The sequence below is a fragment of the Plasmodium gallinaceum genome (assembly GCF_900005855.1).
Source record: "Plasmodium gallinaceum strain 8A genome assembly, contig: PGAL8A_v1_98, whole genome shotgun sequence".
NCBI classification, from domain to species: Eukaryota; Apicomplexa; class Aconoidasida; order Haemosporida; family Plasmodiidae; genus Plasmodium; species Plasmodium gallinaceum.
In genome coordinates, this window is record NW_021628265.1 from 1,694,763 (window position 1) to 1,708,130 (window position 13,368).

A 13,368-nucleotide genomic window follows, 5' to 3' on the forward strand; every position below is an offset into this window, starting at 1 on the left:
TTGTAAAAAAAAAAAAAAAAAAAAAAAAGGAAAAAAAAATATATTTATAATTATTATAAAAAAAAAAAAAAAAAATAATATTACAAAAAAATAAGTTTAAATTTGAAATACATAACAAATTAAAAAAATTCAAATAATAAAATTTTTAAATATAAATTATTAGGTTTATCTTCTAATTTTACACTTGTATTAGGAATTACCATTAAAAGTTTTTTTTCTTTATACCAATAAAAAATGATTTTAATTATACATTTCTTAGAATTTTCAATTGAAAATTTCCTTAATTTTATTTTCTTTTTCAAAATATCTATAATTTTTATAATACAATTTATTACATTATCTTTTAATTTAAAAAAAATTATATTTATAAATACTCTCATATTTTACCTTTTTTTTCTATTACCTTATATTGTAGTAGTTTTCCTTATTCATTTTTTAAAAAAAAAAGTAATGTAAATGTTTCATTCTTTTAATATAAATACAAATTAAATGTTCCTTTTTAATATTATTGATTTGAAACTTTCTAAATATTAGTAAAATATAATTCTACAAAAATCATTTTTATCTAAAATGAATATACAGACACTAAAAAAATAGTGTAAGAACAAAAAAAAAAAAAAAAAAAAAAAAAAAAAAAATTTGTTTTTCATATAAAAATTTTTATAAAAAATAAGTTTTTATGATATAAAAAAAAAAATATTAAAAATAAAAAGTAAAATAGAATATAGTAGTAAGAATCAAAGTAAAAATATTTCTGAAAGAAAATACTTTATAAAAAAATTAAAATGTTTAAAAAATTTTCTGAACTATTGGAATAATGTAAAAAAGCATTAAGACATACAAAAAAAATCTATGTAAGAATGTAGAAAGATAAAATATATTTTTTAAAAAAAAAAAAAAAAAATAAATAATTTTAAATTTTATCATACAAGAAAATAGTAAAAATTTTAAAAAATTTTGAGGTATTTATTGTTTTATTTTTAAAATTGCTCATATAGAACAACATGACTATAATTATAATTTTACAAAAATAGTAAAATCTCACATGTTTTTACACTTTTAAACATTTCTTTTTTGTTTGTTGATTGTTGTTTTTTTTCTTTTTTAAATTTTTATGAGAGGAAAAAATAATAAAAAATGATAAAACTTATATATTAAAATTTCTTTGTCATTAATATTTCATTATTTAATTTTAAAGAATTTGTTGACTTTCTCTTTTATTTGAATTTTTTTATTATAAATCTATTAAATGAAGTAAACATTCTTTTGATTTTTTTTTTTTTTTTTTTGTTTGTTTCTTTCTTTTATTCTCCGTTAATAATTTTTTTTTGTATCTATTTTTTTTTTTTAAAATTGGTAAAAGTGAAAAAATTATCTTAAAATATACTTATGTTGTAAATAATTTTTTTTTTCATTTGTCTTACATATAAAGCATAATAAAATTTTATGCATTGAAAATTCTTTTTAATTTAAAAAAAAAAAAAAAAAATGAGCTATGGAAAAAATAAAGTGCTTTGGACGTTTTTTACCAGAATCAGAATTTGATAAATTTAGAGAAAAAGAAAAATATTACTTAAGAAAAGAAAAAGTTCTAACAAAAGTTTATAGTGAAAATAAATCAAATCTAAAAATTTATAATGATATATTTAAAAAAAGAATTAAAAATATATCTGATGGAATAAATAACTTACTTGTTGTAATAGATAATAATGAAAAAGATTTAAAAATGTTAACATTAGGTGATAATATTTCTTTAGGAATTATGTACTACATATTGAATGATTTGGTGTATAACGAGAGTAATGATTATAAATATATTATAAAATTTAGTTTTTTTAAGATAATAAAAAACTATATAAAGGATTTATTGAAAAAATACATTTATATTGAAAATAATATGATTGATGTTGATAATTGTCTAAATTATCTACCTAAAGAATATGATAAAATATTTTCTACAGAAATGAGCCCACTACATTTTAATACTCCTACTAACTTTTTAAATAATAATAAAAATGAAAATAAAAATAATTATATTAAAAATATAAAAGGAAACTTTATAAAAAAAGAAACAGATAATACTTTACCATATGTTAATGTTGACAATTTTATAAAAGAAAAAAAAATGAAAAAATATAATAGTACTAAAATTAAAAACACACATATATGGGGAGAAGATGAAGTTAAAAAAATATATTTAAATGATAAAAATATAAAGCACATATTTGAATTACTTTGTAAGAATAAGAAAAAAAAAAATAGAAAAAATGTAACATATAAAATTTATGAGTTCACAATACAATCAATGAAAAAATGTAACAACGATAATAAAAGTATAAAAAATAGTTCTATAATAATAATTGCAGTTAGTAACTTAAAAAATGTAGATTCTTTTAAAAAAAATTTTTTATATTACTTTTTTGAATTCTTCTTAAGAATAAAGGAAAATTCTTACAATAATAAAAAAAAGAATTTTTTTGACATTAAGAAAAAAGCTTTGATAATTAAATATTTAAATAGTTTAGTAAAATTAAATAATTATTCCGAATCTTTAGATACTTTAAATTTATTTCCTTTTGAGCTGAACTTTTTATATATATCCAGTAATTTTTATAAATATAGAAACATAAATCAATTTATTTATTCCTATTTAAAATATTTAAATGGGTCAAAATATTTTTTAAAACCAAATATAATAATGTATTTAGATAGTGAATTCTATAAAATAAGAGAAACTGTATATATGTTTAAGAGCTTGTTAAATTATTACGATAAGCTTAAATTATCAAATAAAGACATTAATAGAAAATATTTCAATCTTATGAATTATTTAATAAATTTAGAGTCATCAATTATTAATATTAAAAATAAGAAAATGTCTGATTTTACAGAAAATAATATCAATCACATTTTAAATATATATCATAACTTGTCTGAAACAAATGATTATGTAAATATAGAAAGAAATTCTTTATTTGGTGTAAAAAAAAACATTATTATTCTAGATAAGGAAAAAAGAAATATAAATAAAAATAATGATGTTAAAATATCACATAATAATAATTTTAAAAAATATAATAAAAATATAAAAAAAATTAGTGAATATAATAAGGAAATTGAAACACTTGATGGTTTTAATAATTCTTTATCAAATTCAAATATCGAGAAATATAAAATACATATAAATTTAAAGAATGATAATTATGTAAATTTTAATAACAATAAAAATATTAATCTAGAAAATAAAAAAATTGATTTACAAATGAAATTATTCTGTAAAAATAGTAAGACTAATGAAACGTGTTTCGATGATCTAACAGCTAGAAGTAATAAAATCAAAAATAAAAAATTAATAAAGAAAAAAGATAATTACTTCAAAAATATTATGAATAATGATGATTCTTATATAAATAAAATGAAAAATGTTAAAATTGATTCAGTAAAAAGAAATAAAAAAACATATAATATAAATAATATGATAAAATATAAAAAAATAAAAGATGCATATTCATCTATTGAAAATAGTAATTTTATAGATAATGGAAATAAAAGTTCATTAAAATGTAAACTAAAAGTAAGTGTTCATAACGATGAGAATTTAAAAAACGATCTTTCAAATATTGAAGACTATAAAATAAATCTATACTATAATAAAAGAGAATTCGAAGAAAAAGATAAAAAAGAAAAAAAAAATACAATGTTAAAAAAGAAATTAATTTGTAGAAATGATAATTTAAAAAATAGAAATATATTCAATAGTACTATGAATAATGAAAATTATGATAAATTTATTAATGGAAAACAAGAAAATAAAAAATTTATTTTTAATAATAACCTTGGTATAATATGTTCACAAGAGTCTATTAGTTCATCAGAGGAAGAAAATAAAAAAAAATTTTTAAACAATATAAAAAAAAATAATAAAATTTTAAAAAAAATATCTATATTAGATACTAAAAAAAAAAAGATGGATAAAAGGGCCAAAATTTTATTTGAAGAAGTGGATAAATGCTTAGATGAAAAATATTATAAAAAAAGTATAGATGATGAAAAATATAAAATGCTATTAAAAGAAAAAGAAAGAAGAGATTATCAAAATAAGATTATAGAAGAAAAAAAAATAGAAAAAAATGTGAAAAAAAAAAAGGAAGCAGAAAATGATATTCAAAATCTAGGACAGAAATTATTACAAGAATATGGACAAAAGAAAGAAAAAGAGAAAATAAAAAAAAAATGTAATACTGATAAAAAAATTATAGAAAATACAAAAAAAAAAAAAAAAATTAGTTATCCTTTGAATTTTCTAGAGAACAATAATTTTGAAAATAAAGTACATAGTAAAAAGGAACGCAAAGTGAGCAAAATTTTAAATATTGATGAAAATAATAAAATTAATTCATCACAAGATAAAAAATGTGCATATGAAGAAAACAAAAGTTCACATAGATATTTAACTTGTTCTAATCTATATAAAAAAAAAGAAGATGGAAAATGTAATTCTAAAAAATGTTCACCAAATTTTTATGTCATACCTAGTACATTAGACAGAGGTATAAAATATTCTACGAATGATTATTCTAAAGATGAAACTAAAAATAATTATAATAATTCATATTATGATATTAATGAATCATTAAAAGAAAATAATAATAATCACGATAAAAAAAAAAGCAAATATTACAATAAAACATTAGAAGACAACATAAGTAATAGTTTTAAAAATTCAAATACAAATGATTACACAAAAAGTTTAAATTTATTTTCTCATCAAAACAAATCTGATAAATCTAATCATAATAATTCCTTTTTTTTAAATTCAGAAATTATAATTTCAGACGATGAATATGAAGAAACAAAAAAAAGTCAAACAAATATAAAAAATAAAGATTGTACAAATTATAATAAATATGAAGATATAAATATTACTGATAAATATAAAGGTGAAAACAAAAAGTTTCCAATTATTAATAAGAATATAAAAAAGAAAAACAATTTAAATGAAAGCATTATAGAAGTATGTAAAGAACAAATACATTTGCACAATTCTAATGAAAGTGCATTTTCATTTTCATCAAAAAATAAAAAAGAATCTTGTATAAAAAATGATTATACATCAAATACTCAAAAAGTGAACGAAGAAATAGTGGATAGGTATAATTTGTGTAGTTTAAATAGTAAATCCTCATCTGAGGAACATCTAAAAAAAGTAAGTAACAATAATTATACAAAAGAATTTGAAAAAGAAAAACAAGAATGCAAAAATGAAAATAAAGATTTAAATAACAAAATAAGTAGTTCAAACATATTACATAAATCTTCAATGAACCATAATAATAGTAGTATTGAATTTCGTACAAAAGCAATTAACAAAAATATATTACATTATCATAAAAATATTAAAAAATTAATAAAAAATCATATGAAATTGCTAAAAAAAAAACATAGAGAAGATAATAAAGATTTAATACTTTTAAAAAAGATAAAATTCGCAAAGAATATTTTAAATGAATATACAAAATTATTGAATACCGATTGTAATAATAAAACTGATAAGTTTTTGTTACACTATATTCTTAAGGATAGCAGTAAAGAAGGAGAAATAGGAGAAATAGAAGAAATAGAAGAAATAAATCCATTAAAAATTAAGGAAAGTAATGATAATAATAATAATAATAATAATATGAATTATACTGATAACATTAATAATAATAATTGTAATAGTAATAATAATAATAATAATATTAATTATACTGATAACAGTAATAGTAATAATTGTAATAGTAATGATAACAATAGTAATAAAAATAATGGAAATAATAATAATGTTAATAACAATGATGACGATAATAATAATAATTTAAAAAGTCAGTCAGTGGAAATATCTTCATATAGGTTATATGATGACTGTAATTATTTAATGAAAAAGTCTAATATGTTTAAAGATTTAAGAGATAAAAAAATTGAAAAATCTCCATATATAACAGAACAGAATATTAATAAAGACATAAACAAAAGTCACAATAATATAATGATGAAAAATACAGAAAATTTAAATAGAGATGTTGAAGACTGTAAAAATAAAATAAGAAATGAAAAAGAAAAATTTATTTATAATTTGTATGAAACATATTCTAATGAAAACATAAAAAATAATGACAGCAGTAGAAATTATAATAATTCATTTTTAAAAGAAAAAAATGATCTTTTTGAAAATATAAAAGAAAATAATTCTGATTTTTTAAACAATGAAGAAAGAAAAAATGAATATTATACAAAAGAAAATAAAATAGATGATTCAAAATATAGTCGTTATTCTAAACTAAAAAGCGAAAATAACAATAAAATTAATTATGATGAAAATAAGAATGATCACAATTATAGTAATATAAAAAGTTGCTATAACTATAATAATAGTCCTAATAAAATTAACAGTGTTTTTGATAAAAGTTATTGCAATTATAAAAACACGAAAAGTGAATTTGAAGATAATTTATTAAATAAAATATATTTAAAAAGTAAAAATTACAAATCCCCCAAAAATTTAAGTAATACAAAAACATATGCTAAAAATAAAAATTGTAACACCTGTACTTATTTATATAATGAAATTCCTATAACTTATGAATGTCTAGAAAAAGATGAAAGTATTTCTTCTAATGAGACAAGTTTTTATTTTAAAAAAAAAATTATCCAAGAGAGTAAAGAAAATATAATGCATAATGCAAATCTTGATAAAAAAGGAAGTCATTATAAAAAGTTAATACATAAAAACAAAACGTATAGTAGTTCATATGACCATTCTCTAGATTCACATGATAGAATGAAAAGTTTTCCTTATTTTGGTAGTGAAGAAATACAGCATATAAATAAAAAAGTTTTATGTAGGAATTTAAAAGATACCAGAGATATAAACAATAGATGCAGTACAAAAAAAAAAAAATTGAAAAAAAGTCATCTTACATATAATATAAAAAAAAGAGATTTAAAATTAAATGAAAGTGAAAATAGTAAGGATTCATTTTATCCTAGAGAATATGATAAAATTTTTAACTATGAAATTAAAAATTTAATAAAACAAAAAAGAAAAATATTTGATGAAATAAAAAATAAAAAAGAACTGTTCAAAATATCCATAAAAAAAGAGGAAGAAAAACTAAGTGAAATTCAGCGTAAAAAGGAAAAATTAAGTAATTTTTTAAAAAATGAATCAAAAAAATGCAAAGAACATAAAGAAAAAGTAGCAAGAACTAAATATATACTTCTGAAGATACAATATTTGGAAAAACAAAAAAAAAAAAAATTAAAAGAAATTAAATTTGAACTTGAAAAAATAATTTTTTTGAAAAAATATATATATAAATATTTAAAAAAAGAAAATAATTTTAAAGTTGAAAATAATACAAAAAATAAACAAAACAAAAATTCGTCTGTCTCATCTTTGAGTTGTACAAATGAAAATGAAAATATTAAGGAAAACAAAAATGATTTCTATAAAACATATAGTTCCAATTTCAATAAAATAAATAAAAATGACGAAATAAGAAAAAAGAAAATTAATAATGCAAATATCGAAAATGAACAGATACAGGATGACAATATGATAAAAAAAAAAATTCATAAAATTGAAAAGGAAAAAAATAAAAGCACTGAATCTCTTACAGAAATATGTGAAGACAATGTAGAAAAAATTTTTGAAAGGCAGCTACGTATAAATAAAAAAAAAAAGTGTGTACAGTTGTTGAGCGAAAATAATGAAAAAGAAAAAAAAAAAAATGTTGCACAAGACGCTGTTGATATTCCAATAAACATAAATTTAAAAAAAGAATATATTGGTAATAATTATTATATAAATGATGAAAATAATAAAATTAAAGATTCAAGTATTTTTTCAGAAATTCCTGAAACTTTTCAGAAAAGAAAAAAAAATACAAATATATCAGCTAACATAGATGGTAAAAGAGAATTTTCATTGATATGTTCTGATGAAAATTTAAATGAAATTGATTTTCATGAAAAAAATTCTAGCAAAAATACGTTTCAAGATAGTATTATTGAAAATAATCATAAAATAAAAATAAATAACATTGATTTATGTGAAAACTATTTAAAAAAAAAAAATAAAATAAATAATACAAATAAAAAATTTATACGAGTTAATGTGCAAAAAAAATCTTTAGCATCTTTTAAAAATTTTGATGATACATTGAATATTAAAGATAACTCTGATTACTATTGTAAATTATACCCAAGTGAAATAAATAAAAAAAAAAAAGACAATATATATGATTGCATAGACCTAAAAAGTAGAAACTTTAATGAAAATATTTGTAGAGCATGTGATTACTCTTGTCATGAAAAAAACATCAAAAATGAAAATAAGAAAAATATAAAATTAGCATGCAAAAATTGTAAAAACAGTAACTTACCAAACAATTCGACTGATTCTATAAATAAACTAACTAACTCATCAAATAATATATACATCAATAAAGAGATAATTTGTGATCATATATACGAAAAAGAAAAGAATCTGAATAATTTCTCGGATAAATCAAATAGTATATATATCAATAAAGAGATAACTTGTGATCATATATACGAAAAAGAAAAGAATCTGAATAATTTCTCTGATAAATTATACGATAAATCATCTATTATCAAAAATAGAAGTATACGTAACTCAGGTAATAAGAAGAAAAATAAATTAATAATAAATAAATCAAAGCAACACATATTACCCACTTCTAATTATTCTCGTGATCAGAAATTAAATAAATTAGCATTTGAAGAAAATGCTAAAAATATTAAAAATTTTAAAGTAGAACCAGAGATTTGCAAAAAAAGAAATAAAATAAATAAAAATACAAAAAATTCTATTAATGAAAAATCAGAAAACAAAATAGGGGATATAAATATTAACATAAAAGAATTAATTAAAAACAAAAAGGAAAGAAAGAATTTTTCAGATACCACAAGTTATATAGAAAATAAAAAGAGAGAAAAAAAAAAAATAAAAAAGTTAAAAAAAAAGTCTTTATCAGAAATTCCACATAATATACTAGTCAATATTAATATTCCAAATAAAAAAATGAATTCATTAAAAGAAAATTATTCACATAGAAAAGGTTCTTTTATTAAAACTAATAAAAAAATAAATATGCCATTAGAATACTCTTCAAGTAATAATTATCAAAATTATAATTTAAAACCTACATATAGACAAACCAGTTTTTGCCAACCTTCAAATATTTATTATGAAAATGTAACAAAGTCGGATAATGAAAGTATTATGCATATAAATAGAAGTAATGGAACTAATTTTAATTATAAAAATGTAAATTTTAATGAAAATAAATACTATAAAAATAATAATAATTTTTTTCATCCGAAAAACTCAGTACGACATGAAATAGTAAGTAGAGATAGTAAACTGATTCCAACAAATAATGAAAATGCATATTTTAAAAAGATAATTAATAATAAAAATGAAAATTTTGATCATATTTCAATTAAAACTACTATAAATAGACCTAAAGAAGCAACAATACCTTGCATTGATTATGACACAAATAAATATAAATTTAAATTAGGATGGTGGAATTTTGGAGAAGATTCTAAGTTTTTATCGAAAATTGAAAATTATAAAAAAAATGTAAAAGAAAAATATTACAAAAATAGAAAGGAATGTAAAAATCGATCATTAACTGTTGCAACAAGTAAATATTTTACAAAATTTTTACCAAACGAATATTTTTATATTCCTATAACAAATAAAAATTATTTTAAAAGTAAAAATTCTTTAAGTGTAAAAAGTAATCCCGTTAGTGATTTTCACAAATTAAATTTAAAGCCTTTAACAGGATTTCTACAATCATATAAAAAAGAAAAAGAAAAAAAAGATGAACCACGACGGGCAGTAATAAAAGTATCAAAAATTCCATACGATATAAAAGATTATAAGCATATATACGAAAATAAACATAAAAGTAAACAAGGGTTAAGCATAGGAAAGGTGGATGTTATTATTTCAGATGGTGAAGGATCTAATTTAAATCATACATCGGGTTTTTTTGCTTCAATGTCTAAAAAAAATGATAATGATAATGAAAATAAATCTAAAGGTATTTTATTTAAATGTAGAAGAAAATTAAATGACAAAATTTCAAATAATAATACAAAAAAGAGTAAAAACAAAAAAAATGAAATTCAAGTGAAATTAAATAATGCTCTATATGATAAAAATAAAGAAAGATACAATATAAATAATTGTATAAAATTATCTGAAAAATATGAACATTCTAGTAACAGATCAGAAATAGAATCGGAGGATAACAATGATTTAAATAAAAAAAAAACTAGAAAAACTGTAGTTACAGTAAAAAAATATAGAATATCTTCAAGTGATTCAAAATTTTCAAATGAAATAAATAAAAATAACGGAAACAAAGAAAATTTAAAATATTTTGGTAAAAAAATGAAAAATACAAATATAGAAGAACCTATAAAAAAATATAAAATTAAATTTAAAGCAAAAAAAAAGGAAAACTGTAATAATGAGGAAACAAGCAATTTTAGTTCATCATCTTATAAAAATAGTTGGAGCACTCAATATGAAGAGTCATATAATAAATATAATAATAATTCATATAGTATATCATCAATAAGTAGTAAAAATGAATTAAGTGAAAATGAAACTTATGAAAATAAGTATGCAAACAAATATTCTAAAAGTATTTCTGATAATAATAATAATAATAGTGAAACAAATAATAGAAAAAATAGTATTATAGACGGAAACTTTGTTAAACTAAATTATAAAAATGGAAATTTAAAGAAAAAAAAAGATTATTTTGATTATGATAGTGCATATGATGAAAATTATTCAAATTCTTACGAAGAGAAATGTTTTAATAATGAAAACATATATAACAATTATAATAAGAAAAATATGAATAATAATAATAATAATAATAATAATAATAATAATAATAATAATAATAATAATAATAATAATAATAATAATAATAATAATAATAATTATAATAAGAAGAATATGAATAATAATAATAATAATTTAAAGATTAATTACTCAAAAAAAAAATGTGATAACAGTATAAATAAAAATTCAAAAAATTATTCAGACGAATATAATTCAGAAGATAATATAAAAGAAAATTATTTAAATGTAAGTAGCTCAAACCAAAATAATATAAGTGAAAATGATTTTTATCGGAAAATCGAAAAAGAAAGATGTGATTATAACCATTCCCAGTCTAATAATAATTTTAATAATAAAAATTATCAAGCACCAAGTAAAAACATTCAATATAATGATTCACCAGATAGCAAGTACTATAATGATTACTTAGAAAAGGAATATGATGAAAACTTCTATGATAATTATTAATTAAAAAATAAAATAGAATAAAGAAGAAATTATAAATTTGTCCATTAACTTAATGTATTTTTTTAAAATATTCTTTTTTTTTTTTTTCATAGCACATAAACATTAATTAAAATATTAATATGTTAAATAATACATTTTATATTTTAATAATAATATGATTTTCTAAAATCCATAAAAAATTTTTATACAGTCTTGTGTTAATATTAATTCTTAAGAAAAATAAAATATATTAAATTAAATGAGTTAATCTTTCTGAAAATTTGTAGAATAAATCTTATATGTACAACATACAAAATTATAAACATTAAAAATATATTTATTTAATATATATATATATATATATATATATATTTATTTATTTATTTATTTGTGATTTTTTTGTATATTTTTATAAAATAATTATTTTTTTTTTTTTTTTTTTTTGTGAGATTTAATATCATTTGTTTATTATTATTTTTATTTATTTTATTCTATTTATATATATATATAGCTATTACTATGATGATCACAAAATCATGTGAAGCAAATACAATTACTACAAATAAAAAATTTCATTTTTTTTTTTTTGTTTAATAATATTTTATATAATTATCATTATAATACAAATATTGATATTAATTCTTTTAAAAATAAAAAAATAAGGTAAATTACTTGTATTATCATTAGTATTAAGATGAAATTATTCTATAAATTAATCAAATAATTTACAAATTAAAATTATAGGAAACAAACAATATATAAATATCCTTAAAAATATCTGTTTTTGTCTAAATCTACATAAAATCAAATTTTTTAAAGAATAACTTTTACATATAAAATATTATATATCTTATTAAATATTTTAAGTATATCTATTATTACTATTTTTAGTAATTCATATAAAAAAACATTATTATATGATGATTAAGAATTAAATAAGAAAAGAAAATAGTATTTTTCATTTTAAAATTTAAAAAAAAGACTATAATTAAAAAAAAATTTTTTTTTTTAAACAATAAAAATATTCTCGTATAAATTTCATTTTAATTTTATTATTTTCCTATAAATGGTAAATCTTTTTAATTTTGTATATATTATGTTAAAAAAAAAAGAAAAAAGTCAAATTATGATTTAATTACTCCATATAATATCTTTAAACTAGCCAAAATTTCAATGTTAATATATGATATTAAAAATACTTTAAATATATATACATGGAATTTATTTTATTTTTATTGAAACCATGGTAACATTTGATCAATTAATATCCAACTAAAAATAGTATAGTATTATTTTAATAATAATACTCTTTTTCATCTATTTTTTTAAAAGAATAAAATATTAACCTTAAAAAAAAAAAAAAAAATATATGTATACTTATAATTTTCCATTTCCATTAAAATTTTTTTTTTATTTTTTCACTATGAATTAATAAAAAAAATCTATAATAAAAAATTATATAAACGAAAATATTATAAAATTAAATATAATACAAAATATTAAAATAAATAATATTATTCATTTTTTAGTATTGTAGATTTTTTTTTTTTTTAATATATTCATATATATGTGATTATATATTTTAAAAAAGTACTGCTAATGCATTGGAGTAATACTAAAAAATAATCAGAAATATATTTTTAAGAATTTCAATAATGAAAAAAGGCAATTATAACAATAAGATTAAACGAAAACTTATTAGAGTTACAAGCATATACAATTATGACTAAATACACTTATTATATACATAAATTAATTATTAAAAATGTGAAAATATAGCAAATTTTTATTCTTACACATAATTTTATGATGTTGTAGAATAATGCACTTTTCATGAGGATTAAATTGTCGTATATAAGGAGCTTATTAGATAAAAAAGTTTTTAAAATATAATTAGAATAAATCTTATACAAAACATTTACTTAATATTTTACATTCTCTAAAAGTATTCATTTATTTGTATTTTTTTTTTTTTTTTTTTT

General features: G+C 17.1%; 1 protein-coding gene across 1 annotated transcript; it reads left to right on the forward strand.

Annotated features, from left to right (window-relative positions):
* Positions 1-1,495: 1,495 nt before the first annotated feature.
* PGAL8A_00368500 (conserved Plasmodium protein, unknown function) lies at positions 1,496-11,407 on the forward strand (the record flags this gene model as incomplete). The annotated part of the gene is made up of 1 exon (XM_028672742.1): positions 1,496-11,407. One exon carries the CDS (start codon positions 1,496-1,498, stop codon positions 11,405-11,407), a length of 9,912 nt encoding a protein of 3,303 aa, XP_028529265.1.
* Positions 11,408-13,368: the final 1,961 nt, after the last annotated feature.